The 14,154-nt window shown below is 40.3% G+C and overlaps 1 protein-coding gene across 1 annotated transcript in view; it reads left to right on the top strand.

The window, feature by feature from the left end:
* LOC126975190 (structural maintenance of chromosomes protein 3-like) overlaps window positions 1–14,154 on the top strand; it is a 73,420-nt gene that overhangs the window by 44,824 nt on the left and 14,442 nt on the right. The window contains exon 21 of the mRNA XM_050822952.1: window positions 1,709–1,883. Coding sequence (XP_050678909.1) covers window positions 1,709–1,883 — 175 coding nt within the window. The remainder of the gene's footprint in view (window positions 1–1,708; window positions 1,884–14,154) is intronic.

Raw genomic sequence — 14,154 nt, 5'->3', positions numbered from 1 at the left:
ATGTTGCAAAATAGTTTTGATACTTTAGAAACTATTTCTGTGCTGGAAGTATAAACGTTCACTGGAAAGAATGTCGTATTGACTATTTTAGAGATGTATCTGAGTAATATACTCTTTGTATTTGATATCCAAGCGACAGGCGCCAACGAGAACATCATCTTAATTTTCCTTCCATATTCTGGCCTTAATGATGCCATCGCATAGAAACTTGTTGTCCCCTGCGAGTGTCCAACATAATATAGATTAGAAGATTTGTTGTTTTTGATATAATCAATCATAGCGGGAAGATCGTAAATCCCAATTTCTTCCCAAGTAAAATTCCAAAATCGCTCATCGTTTACCGTTAAATTTCTATGCGATGCTGAATACTTGTTGCCTCTAGCATTCCCGAGCCAAACATCGAAACCGAAATTGGCAAGTATAAAACCAAGCGATTTTGATCCTTGTAACAACCAACTGTCGGCGGAATCTAATACACCGTGCATTAAAAGTACCGAAATGCCTTTTTCTGTTCTATTCGTGAATCTAGTTCGTAGTCGTTGCACTCTCAATATGTATCCATCTTCTGTTATTACATCATGCTCGTCAATATGATAATTATATTTATTTGCAAGTTCCGTGATGTTCAAAGACGTATTTTGGTGTCTCAGTTCAGAATTCATTGCACTAGATGACACAATGTTACTTAAACAGAATAGTACTGTTACTATTATGGAGGACATTTTACTAATGATGTCTTTCTGAAGTGCGTTTGTATTTAAAGTAGCGCTGCTCATTAAATTATTGAGCGTAATTGTTGTTCTAAATAGAATAATTGTCAAGTGTTTACGATATTTTTGATGTTAACTCACGGGGAATACCATGTCGCGGTTGCCGTGTGCATTAATCATATATTTTATAAACATATTGAAATATTGTTGACATCAAGTTGAAATTTAGTTGGCGAAATACTTGTAGAAGTCGTCTTATCTAATGTGTGCTTAAAACACAGATTTTTTAAGGTGGTGTCTTTCAAGCAATAGGTATTCACAACCATTTAAATGACCGCCATTTTAATTTTAATGTTTTGATTTAGCTAGTCCGTGTACCAAAATAGAAGAAAATCTAAAAAATCTATTTTCTTTTACTAAAGCGCAGTCCCCCTGAAAACATGATCTGGAAAGGTCTCGGAACGTCGAGTGAACTAAAATAATAATAAAAATGTAACTTTTTTTATCCTTTTAACGTTTTAATCCTTTAAATAGTGTTTTATTTAAACTAAGAATAATTTAACTAAGCAAAAACTAATGTAAAAACACAGTTACAATAACAGGAGTTTTAATCCTTTTAAAAGTTTTTTATTTAAATGTGTAACACTTGCGTAATTCTTGGTTTTTACCAGTGAGAGGCTCCTTGCACGGGATGCCGGCTAGATTATGGGCATTAAAACGGCGTCTATTTCTTCCGTGAAGCAGTAGTTCTGAAGGGTGCCGTAGTAGCTAGTGAAATTACTGGGCAAATGAGACTTGATATCTTATGTCATATCTTGATATCTATGGTGACGAGCGCAGTTGTAGTGCCGCTCAGAATTTTTGGGTTTTTCAATAATATTGTGCGGCACGGCATTGTAATGGGCAAGGCGTATCAATTACCGTCAGTTGAACGTCCTGCTCGTCTCGTCCCTTATAAAAAAATGTTGATGTATTATATGGATAATGATGGTTTTCAGCGGCGAGAAAATCCGTGAGCTGATAGAGGTGCTCGAGCACCGCAAGCTGGAGGCCATTCAGTTCACGTTCAAGCAGGTCAGCAAGAACTTCACGGACGTGTTCAAGAAGCTGGCGCCGCAGGGCCGCGGGTCTCTCATCATGCGAGTGGCAGACGAACTGGATGTCAACCCCGACGTAAGCTCACCACTAATAACTCATTTTTTTGGAGAGGAAGAAAAAACATTTACGTATTGAAGACTCCGAAACGGGGCCCATATGTTGGACTCGGGTGTCGCGTAAGCGGGCACCCCCTGCCGACTAAAAACCTCTTCTATGCTGACAGCCCTGAAGGGTTTTACAGCTAAATAGGACGTGGGCCGTTGAGGCTGCAAAGGCTACGCAACAACAGTCGCGGGGCGTCTCTTATGGAGACTCGAACCTCGGACCGGCTGTGTGCTTGTGGGAAGAAGAGAGGATGAAGATGAAGAACACACTCGCCGGCGAGTGCGGTGATAAGTGTGTATGAATATTTGTTTGTATGCATGTAAGTAGTGTAAATGTTTGTGTGCATGTATGTTTGTGTTTTTTTTTCTGAGGGGAAAAATACTTTTACGTATCATAAGATCGTGGTCGTATTGATCTCGTATGTCGGGCTCGGTTTGAAGACCAATACCGACTATAAAACCGCCTCTTCTTCTATCTCCCTCGTCCCCATGGAATCGCCACAAGGCATTTCTTCACGGGGGGAGAATTAGCTTTTGCTACCTCCAACTAAGCAAACTATAAGTTTACTGCAGCGGCTTTTCTTGCCCTCTCTAACCTACGCAAATCTTTTAATATTTCTGCAGCGTATGCACTGGTTGCATCCCAGGCTACTACAGCAGTAAGCATTAAGCTGATAAGATTATCAGGTGTAATGCTTGTACTAGTGTCTTCTCCCATTTGTCCCGAGCGGTTATGTATCGATGGCATTTAAAAAATACATGATTCGCATCTTTAGGTGTAGTTTCTGTAGTCTGTGCAGTTTGGGCAATCTGGGGAGTCCTCGTGCTTAAATCTGTGGAGGTACTGTCTAAAACAGCCGTGGCCAGAGATCATCTGGGTCAGGTAGTAGTTAACCTCCCCATGCTTGCGGTTAACCCATGGTGCAATTTCGCGTATCAGCCGGTAGGTCCAACGTCCCTTACTCGAAGTACTCCAACATTCTTGCCATCGTTGCAAACTCCTCTGTTTTTGTTTGCTTTTGAGTTCAGCTGGCAACATTGAGGTTTCCGTCTTCCTGTGATAAAAACATCGCTCTACGTTCTTCAGCCAGTATGTCTGGGGGTAGGGTTCCAGCTATGACAAATGCAGCTTCACCCGAGACTGTACGGAAAGCGCTCGCTACGGGGAGAGCATTCAGTCTGTTAACTGGTGTGATTTTGCGTTGTACCTCTTGTTTTGGTAGTGCTTCTGACCAGGTGGCTACTCCGTACATTAGTATTGACGTGACAACCAATGCAAGAACCCTTCTCCTTTTTTGTTTTGGACCTCTTACATTTGGCATGAGCCTGGCTAGTTTTGGCACCACGGCAGACGCTTTTGTCTGCAGCATACTCCGCCTGCTTTTTCAAATTTAGGCGTGTGTCTATTATCAACCCGAGGTATCGTATGAAAGTTTGAGAGGTGATCTCGTTGTTTCTTACTTTTAACGTTACTGTTTCTATCCTTTTCCTACTGGTGATGAGCAAGGCTTCAGTTTTGTGCTCTGCGAGTTTAAGGCCTACTTTGTCCATCCATCTACGCACTACAGCAAACGTCTAATGAAATCTCCAATTAATTTCTTCAATGTATTTTGATACGATGACAATCGCCAAGGCAACAAGTTCTGTACCGAGTGGAAGATCCTGTTTTAATAGCCCATCGTACTTGATGTTCCAAAAGAGTGGGCCCAACACAGAGCCTTGGGGGACACATCCTGTATTTATTTATTTATTTATTTATTTATTTCACACACATAGCAACTATCATTACAGGTTACCTAATGCGACAGTTACAAACAAACAAGAATAACAAACACAGCAAACAACAATCAAATCAGTGATCCTATATTGGAATTGGCTAGACTCGGTCTCATATTCAAGGAATGAACCCTGTTTGAGAAATAGCTGGCCACGATTCTTTGTAGATACATCGGGACATTCAATTCAGCGAGACGGTTCATGATGACCTCCCAGCGGGCTGATTAAATGCATTTTTGATGTCTAAGGTGGCCACAAGACAGTATTTCTTGGTCCCTCCTTTCCACCTAGAGCCAGAGATTGCTTGTTTTGCTGTATTAACAATCCGGTTAACAGCATCGTGGGTAGATCGACCCTTACGGAAGCCATATTGATTATCTGCCAGTTGTGGCTCTGCAATGACACCGATTCTTTCGAGGATGATGCGTTCGAATGTCTTGCCTATACTATCCAGCATGCACAGTGGGCGGTACGAGGAAGGATCGTCTAACGGTTTGTTGCCTTTAGGGATGAGCAAAAGTTTTTGGAGCTTCCATTTTGTAGGAAAAGTGCCACTTTTGAGACAGATGTTGAAAAGGTCGATAAATAGTGCGGGTGAAGATTTGATAGCAAATTTAAGGGCTACGTTAGGAATGCCATCAGGCTCAGGAGCCTTTTTATTACCTATCTTATGGCAAGCACGTAATACTTCGTCCTCTGTCACAGGTGGTATATTTGAGTCTCCTATTTGCTTGTTGGCATACTCATTGCTTGTTGGTTACAATGTTGCTGAGTAACTTCGAGCATTTCCGTGGTCCGTTTCAAGCTCCATCAGTAATTCATCCCAAGACCTTCTCTTGCTCTCTTTGATTGCTCTATTCAAAAGTCTGCGTGCCTCTTTGTAATTTGTCCTCATCTGCTGGTAATGTGGCTTCTTCCGAGCGCGTTGTGCAAGCCTTCTCGTCCTGATGTATTGCTTCCTGATTGTGGAGATAGTCTCGTTCCACCAGTAAACCGGGGGCAGTAGGTTTGAGCTACGTTTAGGAGGCATGGTCTCATCACAGGCAATAGTTATTCTTCTATTGATCACATCTGCTTTTTCGTTGGGGTCATTACCTAGGAGAGACAGGTCATCTAATGCTACTTCGAAAGCTTCTGGGTCAAAGTGGCTTGTTTTCCATCCATGAGTTTTGGTGTTCAGTCTTTCTTTTACAGTCGCACCTATTTCCCAATAAACGGCTTGGTGGTCACTAGCTGTATAGATTTCCGTAACTTTCCAGTGGTTTTTTCGTTTGGCTAGTTGGCTGCTCACAAAGGTTATATCTATGATCGAAGATGCTTCCCCCTCTAACGAATGTTGCTTTGTGACCCCTGTTCATAATGACATGGGAGTGGGTCAGGGATTGGAAATAATACTCCGTTTATAGGAACGAGTCTTTTATTTGCGTTCACTTTTTCTGAACTTTCACTTCGCCGGTCTGCCGCTGTTCCTCTTGTGGGCGGCAGTACCATCAACGCGTCACACCGCACCGAACACTAAGTCTCTTCTATCTTCTTCTTCTTGGAACACTTCCACTTTTCACTACTTTCTTCTTCTTCTTCTTTAGACTTTCGAGTCAGAACTAGAACTGCCGTAGGCCACGCTTAGTACGGCTTATATACCCCCGGATCTACTAGAAAATTCTTTTGACTACTTTTATCCTGCTTACACATTTTCTATCCCTTTTTAATCTGTTCGATTTGATCCTGAACTTACTAAAAATTTCCATTAACTTAACAAAACCCAAAAAATTCCATACACTGGTAGGTGTATCGAACCCGGGTCTACAGCGTCTAAAGTAAACACTTTTCCGCTGAGCTACGAGTATTGTTGACGGAGCTGTTGAAATTAACAATGTCTTGAAGTTTGGCATTCTCGTCATTTACGTTGCAGCGTTGCTACGCAACACTGCCCCCCCCCAAGACATGATCGTCCCGATCATCGTTGCTTCCGTAGTACTTAGCCACCCGATCGACATGTACGATTTTCGGGGGACTTCGAGGTGTACGCTGGATCCTGAGAGTCACACAGTCGCCTTACGGGATTGTGTAACCAAATTAGGGTTCCCTCGTGAAAACTAGGACCATTAGCTCTTCGATCGTAGTATATAGTTGTTCTAATTTCCTCGTAGATGTCAACCATCTTGTTCCGTAACTCATCCACATATTCTGTTATACTTTTCGGAGTATCTGGTGTACAGCCTGAGAGTAAATCAGCTGGCAATTTCAATTCCCTTCTAAAATTGGCGTACGCAGGAGTCACTGTAGTCGTCTCGTGTATTGCGGATCTATACGACATTAGAAACAGTGGAATGTACTCATCCCAGTTATCCTGATGACTGTACACTACTTTTGCCAGATGCCGCTCCAATGTTTGGTTAAATCTCTCCACCATCCCGTCCGACTGTGGATGATATGGCGTAGTTCTGGTCTTATGGATTCCCAAGATCTTGCAAACTTCTTGAAATAATTGTGACTCGAAGTTCCGCCCTTGATCACTGTGCATCTCCAAAGGCACACCAAATCTGCAGAAAACTTTATTCACCAGCTTCGTCGCAACGGTGACTGCTTCTTGATTAGGTAGAGCAAATGCTTCCGGCCACTTCGTGAAATAATCCATCACCACCATTATGTAACGGTTTCCAGCTTTGGTGACTGGAAACGGTCCGGCTATATCCAGAGCTACTCTCTCCCACGGAGCCCCAACATTATACAACTTCATAGCTCCTCTGCTCCGGGTCTGAGGTCCTTTGACAGATGCACAACTCTTGCATTTACGACACCAGTCTTGCACATCATCACGGCAATGCAACCAGTAAAATCGTTCTTTAATTTTTGTAAGAGTTCTTTTTATTCCCAAACGTGTCCACCTGAAGAACTATCGTGATAAGCTCTCAGGATCTCGTTCACCTTCTCCCTGGGAACGACCAGTTGCAGATGGCAATCCTTTCCCTTCGGGGTTTCCCATTTCCGGCAGAGCAACCCGTCATGCATCACCAAACTGTCCCACTGTGCCCAGACACTCTTGGTAGCCATGCTGTGTCTAGCTACGGTAGCTATGGTCTGACCATTTTGGTTTAAATGATCCACTTGCTACCCAATGTAAAAGTGGTTGAAGATCCTTATCATTTTCCTGAGCTCTCCTCATTGCATCGTTGCTCCAGTTCTCATCGATCGAATCTGTTCTGATCAGTCGGATTATTGGATTTTTTTTCTCCTCCTGACGAATGCAATGTTTGCATTTCGTCGGACAAGGTCTTCTAGATAAAGCATCTGCGTTTTCATGAGTTTTTCCTCCTCGATGTTCGATTTCAAAGTCATACTCTTGCAGTTACTCAATCCATCTGGCCACTTGTCCTTCCGGATTCTTGAATTCTAGTAACCACTTCAAGGCGGCATGATCAGTCCTTACGAGGAATTTGCGACCCAACAAGTACTTTTTAAAATGTTGTAATGTCTTCACCACGGCAAGTAACTCCCTACGAGTTACACAGTAGTTTCTCTCCGGCTTCAATAAAGATTTGCTAAAGTATGCAATTACAACTTCTTGATCTCCCCTCTTCTGAGATAACACTCCACCAATTCCAGAATTGCTAGCATCAGTATCTACTATGAATCTTCCCTCCGTGTCAGGATATCCGAGGATAGGTGATTCACATAGTCGTTTCTTCAACTCTAAGAAAGCTTGTTCGCAGTCTTCATCCTAGGAAAAGGCTCTTTTCTCCTCCGTCAGTCGATGTAAGGGCTTAGCAACATCGGGTCACAAAGCGTCGATAATAAGAGCATAGTCCAAGGAATGCTGTTACATGTGTCTTTAGGGTCCAGATCAACTTGCCAGTAGCCACTTTTCAAAGCCAGAGTAGAGAACCACGTCATGCCACAAAGTGAATCTAAGGTGTCATCGATCTTGGCAATGGATAACTGTCTTTCTTAGTTACATCGTTCAAACGCCGATAGTCCACACAAAATCTAGTTGATCCATCCTTCTTCTTTACCAGAACCACTGGAGAACACCATGGACTCGATGACGGTTCTATCACACCATTTTCTTTCATATCCCGAATCATGTCTTCCACTTCTTGTTCGCGTGCAAACGGAATACGTCTTGGTCTTTGCCGTATCGGAACAGTGTCTCCTGTGTCGATCTTGTGTTTCACCAAACCAGTTCTTCCGATGTCCCTGTCATTCTTCGAGAACATCCCTGCGTAGCGTAGCAGGAAATTTCTCGCTTTAATTAACTGTAGCTTGGTAATTCTCGTCATTTACGTTGCAGCGTTGCTACGCAACAATAAGAACTACATCCAGTGACGTCACAGCTTCAAGAAGAATCTGCCCCCTTGGGTTTGTTGGTCTTACTGCCCCATTCAGTTGCTCAAGCATTGAAATCCCCACCAATAGCTAGTGGACTGTAGTTTTTTGCATCGTCCGTGATGCTATCTACTAATAAGGCAAAATCCTCAATTGAAAGGCTCGGTGGTGCATAACAACTATAAAGATGTATCCCGCCAACTTTTGCTCTTGCAAAGCCAACTGTTGATGGGTTAGCAAGGTTTTGGATAGACTGCATGCTGCAGACCCAAATAGCTGCTTGGTTGTACCTGTCCGATATCCAGCTTCCTATGTTGAGCTTTTTGTATGGCTCTGATATGAGTACAACATCAATCTTTAATTTTCGTGCCGTTTGTGTGAGCAAGTTGTGGGCATCTTCGCAGTGATTAAGGTATAGCTGCAGTATCTTCATTTTCGTTTTTGTTGAACCATCTTGGCTGCCTTTTCAAATATGCACTTACTACATCCAGCAATGTGGCCACTGTTTTCAGCACTACCATCTTCTATGCATAGTACGCAACGTGCATCATTTTGGCAGTCTGCGATTTTGTGACCAGCAACACCACACTTGATGCATAATTTGGACCTATCATGATTGCCTGCGCACGTATTTGCTAAGTGACCGTAGCGCCAGCATCTGAAGCATTTGATTGGCTTTTGGATCCTCCTTATGCGGCAATTTACAAAACCAATTTTTATGTTGCCGTGCTTACCTATAATGTCATCGGCGATTGCTGCTTCAATATTTAATGCGGCTATTTGAGTTCCACCGTACGCTTTCCGTAGTGACTTAATAGAATCTGATGAAATTATACGTTCAGGCCCTACCGCCATCTGCAATGAATCAAGAATATCCGTCTTGGTACTAGTTTCGTCGAGATCCTTGATTTCAACATCTACTTCAGGTACCTTGCTTATGACTGGCGTCATCTCCAAGGACACCAGCAATAGTTCTTTGCAGGTCATGCGCTTGGTCGGTGCTATCTTTGGTTAGGATAAGCAACATGTCTCCTGTAGTAGTTTTGCAGATTTTGTCGACAAATTTACTGGCTTGTTGAGTTGATTTGTCTTGCTTCACGCGTTTTAGTATGTCCGCATATCTTTCTTTATCAGTTGGTCGAATAATCAAGGCTTTTGGAAGTGCAATTTTCTCGACTTTTCTGCTTTCTTAGACATTTTCCATTCCGATTCACTTTCCGCTTGGTCGCGAAGTTTATCGCGACTCGCGTTACCGGGGCCCCATCGGTGTGAAAGAGCTGAGTGGCAGATTGAACAAGTGAATAGATGCTGACGCTGAACTTCGATTGTCTGTAATTTAATATTTTTATAATTCACTTTCGCTCCAGTCTTGTTATAAGTAACACGTCATATTTTAATATCATTGTAATTAGTTTTGTGTAATAAATAATAATTTTTAAAAGACCTTTTATGATCGTCCGAACATAACTGGCGCAGTCGGTAGGATCGCGGCACTTTCAAAATCAAGTGAACGGTTCTAATCGTAATAACCTCGATCGGGATATAAGAACCTAAAAGGACGATTTATGGGAATTTCGGAAAATTGAAAATCCTGTTCTGGGGCAAAGTCCGGCGGGAGATGCAGAGATTTCGGTAAGTACTCTTTTACTTCCAAGTTCCTTTGCTCTATTTCCTGTCGTAAAATTTTTTTTTTAGATATTATTTTAATCATTACTTCAAATTGGAAAATAATTTGAATTTTATATGAACATATATTTTATTGTGTGTTGTCGTTAGGCTAAAATCGCCACGGATTTCACACGGATATAGGATACTTCCTAGATTTATTGCATTGTTAAGTAAGGCTAGGGTACAGTGAAAGCTATAATGTCTCTTACGAGAAGTAGAGAGCGTTATTAGTTTAATAGAGCCTGGCTGGCAAGCGCACCCCGTGTTAATAAGTTTAATTAAGAGTAGCCTTAGTGGCGCAGCTATAGATGCTATAGCGTACGAAAACTCACTGGACTCGTGGCCGGAGGTTAAACATGCGTTATTAAGACGTTTAGGAGAAACGAGATCCAAGTAATGCAGGAACTTACTCGAATGCGTCGCCTTAAATCGGAGGACGCCGAAACATTTGGAAAACGACTTAGGGACATATTAGATACATTATTTACAGTCGGAAAACATACCGATAAAAGTTATTATGAATGTATGGTAATAGAACATTATATAAGTCAGTTAGAATTTAACGTAGGAATAGGTGTTAGGATTATGAAACCCACGTCGTTAGAGCTTACGATTGTTGCGGCTAGACAGGAGGAAGCTAAACTAATTTATTATAGGCAAGCAAATCCTGGTACAAATACTGCATCTTCTTCGCAAATAAGACAGAAAACAGATCATTCTAGATTATTCCCACAAAATAATTATTTGCGTTCTATTAATAATAACTCTCCACGATTATTCAATCCTAATTTTGTACCCCAACAAAATAATATGAATTCACAACAACGACAGCAGTGGATACAGTCCAGCCTGCCTTGGAAGAATTCTCACCAAGGTCACAAGACTTCAGGTAATGTACGTAATAATTTTGGACATCAACCCAATATGCCTCAACAAAATATAAATCCGACTCAAAAAGTATCAGATGTAAGTATGAGGTCCGTCAATAAGCCAGAGAAGCCACAATTTGCTTTCGAAGAGTTGTTCTACACCCCGAACGACTACTCTCAGGTAAGTAACCCAATTGATTATGTCACCACCAGTATTTTGAGGAGCAGCCACCTTCTGAGCCAAATTCATGAACAAATTATTGGGGAAAATCAGGCAATTACCTCATGTGATGAACTGGATTTTCGGGATGGCAACAACACCGACAACCAGAGCTAGTAAAACTGAATCATCACTATAAAGATCATTTGCCCTATATCGAGATACCTGAATATAAAGGTAAGTTTTTAATAGATACAGGAGCCTCGCGATCGATGATATCACCCGACGCTATAATCGGTACAATTTTTGAACATTGTATAGATCATGAACCTTTTGAAGTTAAAACTGCGCATGGTGTTACTAGACATGACTTAGTAGCTCACCTTCCATTACCACCGGTTTTTAATAATGAATTATTCCACAAATTTCTAATCTTTGACTTTGATCCTAAATATAAAGGTCTAATAGGGCTAGATTTGCTTAAGGTCTTATGCAGTAAAATAGATATAAAAAATAAAGTATTATGTACGTCAAGCGCAACTATACCTATTAATTTCGATTACCCAAAAAAAAATATTAGTATTGAACCAAGATGTCAAAAATTAATAAAGGTTAAAACAAATTATGTAGACGGCCAATATTTGCACGAAGATTACTTTTGGAATAATGGTGTAATTTCTCCTGCTGCAATTATTAAAGTAGAGAATGGTTATTTTCGGACGTCTGTACTAAATTTCAATACTGAAAAAGGGTTTATAAAATCAACAGCTCCGTTCGTGTTAGAGCCTTATTATAATAATAGTACGGAAACTTCTTGTGAGCTTCATTCAATTACTACTAGATCAGAGATAGATAGAGAACTTTGCAAAAACTTAGAGAAAATTAGAACACATCACATGAACGAAGAGGAAAAGCGAGAAATATCACGTTTATGTTATCAGTACAGGGAATTATTTCACTCTGAAAATATTCCATTAACATTTAACCATTCAGTGAAGCATAAACTTAGGCTTACGGATGAAACACCTGTATATGTTAGAAGTTATAGGCAGTCTCCGCAACAACGCCAAGAGATTCGTAATCAAATAGATAATCTCCTTAAACAAGGAATAATTAGAGAAAGCATTTCTCCATGGTCATGTCCTGTGCATATTGTACCAAAAAAATCAGATGCATCAGGAAAAATAAAATGGCTTATAATAGATTATAGAAGACTCAATGACCGTATAATTGAAGATAAATATCCACTTCCAAATATTTATGATATTCTAGATAGGGTAGGTAGAGCACAATATTTCACAACGCTTGATTTAGCTAGCGGATACCATCAGGTGGAAATGGACCCGAGTGACGTAGAAAAAACAGCATTTTCAACGGAAAGAGGTCATTATGAGTTCCTTAGGATGCCATTCGGTTTAAAGAATGCGCCTAGTACTTTTCAGCGTCTTATGGACCATATTTTACGAGGTGTAGAAAATGTATTTACTTACCTCGATGACGTAATTATAATTTCTACATCATTACAAGAACACATACATAAGCTAACACAGGTTTTTGAACGTTTTAAAATGCATAATCTCAAGATACAGCTAGATAAGTCAGAGTTTCTCCAAAAACAAGTGACATTTTTAGGCCATGAACTTACAGACCAAGGCTTAAAGCCAAATAGGGACAAAATTAAAGCAGTGCTAGACTTTCCACTTCCAAAAACGCAGAAGGAAGTCAAATGTTTTCTAGGTTTGGTTGGATACTATCGAAAATTTATAAAAGACTTTGCAAAACTCACGAAACCTATGACCATATGTCTCAAGAAAAATCATTCAGTCATTCATTCACCTGAGTTCATCTATGCGTTTAACAAATTTAAACAAATATTAACAAATGCACCTCTATTACAATATCCAAATTTTGATGAACCATTTATCCTTACGACAGATGCATCAGAAGTAGCAATTGGTGCAGTACTGTCCCAAGGACGTGTGGGTTCAGATAAACCAGTCGCGTACGCGTCTAGAACTCTATCTGAAACGGAAAATAGATATTCTACCATAGAGAAAGAGCTGTTAGCGATCATATGGGCAGTAAAATATTTTAGGCCGTATTTGTATGGTAGGAAGTTTACCATATACACCGACCACCGTCCGTTAACTTGGTTAATGTCACTTAAAGATCCAAACTCAAAATTAACACGCTGGCGCTTAAAGTTGGCAGAATATGATTATCAAGTAGTTTACAAGAAGGGTCGGCAAAACACTAACGCAGACGCATTGTCAAGGGCAAAAATTTTTCATAATAGTATAGATTCGTTAGCAGTCAACTTCGATGATAATGATGATGATGAAATAATAAATAGAATATTTGAACATGCACGTAGGGAACAGGCAGGCGAACTGCAAACGGACAACCTTGAAGTAAACGAAAACGTCACACCATCAATTATAGTCACAGAAGGAGATAATATAATGGTAGGAAATGACCCTGAACAACTCGTATCCACTAACCACACACAGCCAGATAATGAGAACAGGGGTATACCTATAATATCTGACGCTATAGATAGACAACAAAAACAATTTCATATTAGGTCGACCCCAGGATCAACTTACCGCATAGAAAATAGGTCAACAAGCTCAAGGCAAGTAATTAAAGATGTGTTTATCCCTGTAAATAATAGAGAAGAGGAAATAATTAAATTCTTAAAGGAACATACTGTAGCAGATCGAGTATTTCACTGTTTTTTTCATAATGAAGAGTTATACCTTGCATTTTCACGTGTGTATACAACAGTATTTAACGACAGAGGTCCAAAATTATTTAAGTGCACATCACGGGTAACCTTAGTGGAAAATAAAACTGAACAGGAGGATTTAATAAAACAACATCATATAGGAAAAACAATTCATAGGGGAATACAAGGGACATATAAACAACTCCGTAGAAAATATCATTGGCAAAATATGTTACTTAGCATTCAAAAATACATCAATCAATGCGATGTTTGTTTGCGAGCTAAATATGAAAGAAACCCACTGAGACCACCTTTGGCTTTAACGGACACGCCTACAAAACCTATGGAGCATCTCTTCATGGACTTATACTCCACAGGTGGGGCAACTTTTTTAGCAGTTATAGATAATTTCTCAAAATTTGCACAAGCCATCAACCTAACTGCATCAAGTAGCGTTCATGTAGCAGATGCACTATTACAAATATTTTCTGTTTTCGGTTTACCCATGAAAATCACTACAGATTCGGATTCGAAATTTGAAAATGATTTAATAAAAGAGATCTTTGCATTACATGATATTAACATACATTTCACAACCCCTTACAACCCTAAATCAAATTCTCTCATAGAACGATTCCATTCCACTATTGCTGAAATAATAAGAATTCAGAGAATGACAAATAAAGACGATCCTATGCCTTTATTAATGAAATAT

The sequence above is a fragment of the Leptidea sinapis genome, chromosome 35 (assembly GCF_905404315.1).
Source record: "Leptidea sinapis chromosome 35, ilLepSina1.1, whole genome shotgun sequence".
Classification (NCBI taxonomy): Eukaryota; Metazoa; Arthropoda; class Insecta; order Lepidoptera; family Pieridae; genus Leptidea; species Leptidea sinapis.
Note: the sequence above shows the minus strand (reverse complement) of the source record. Positions and strands in the feature narration are given on the sequence as shown.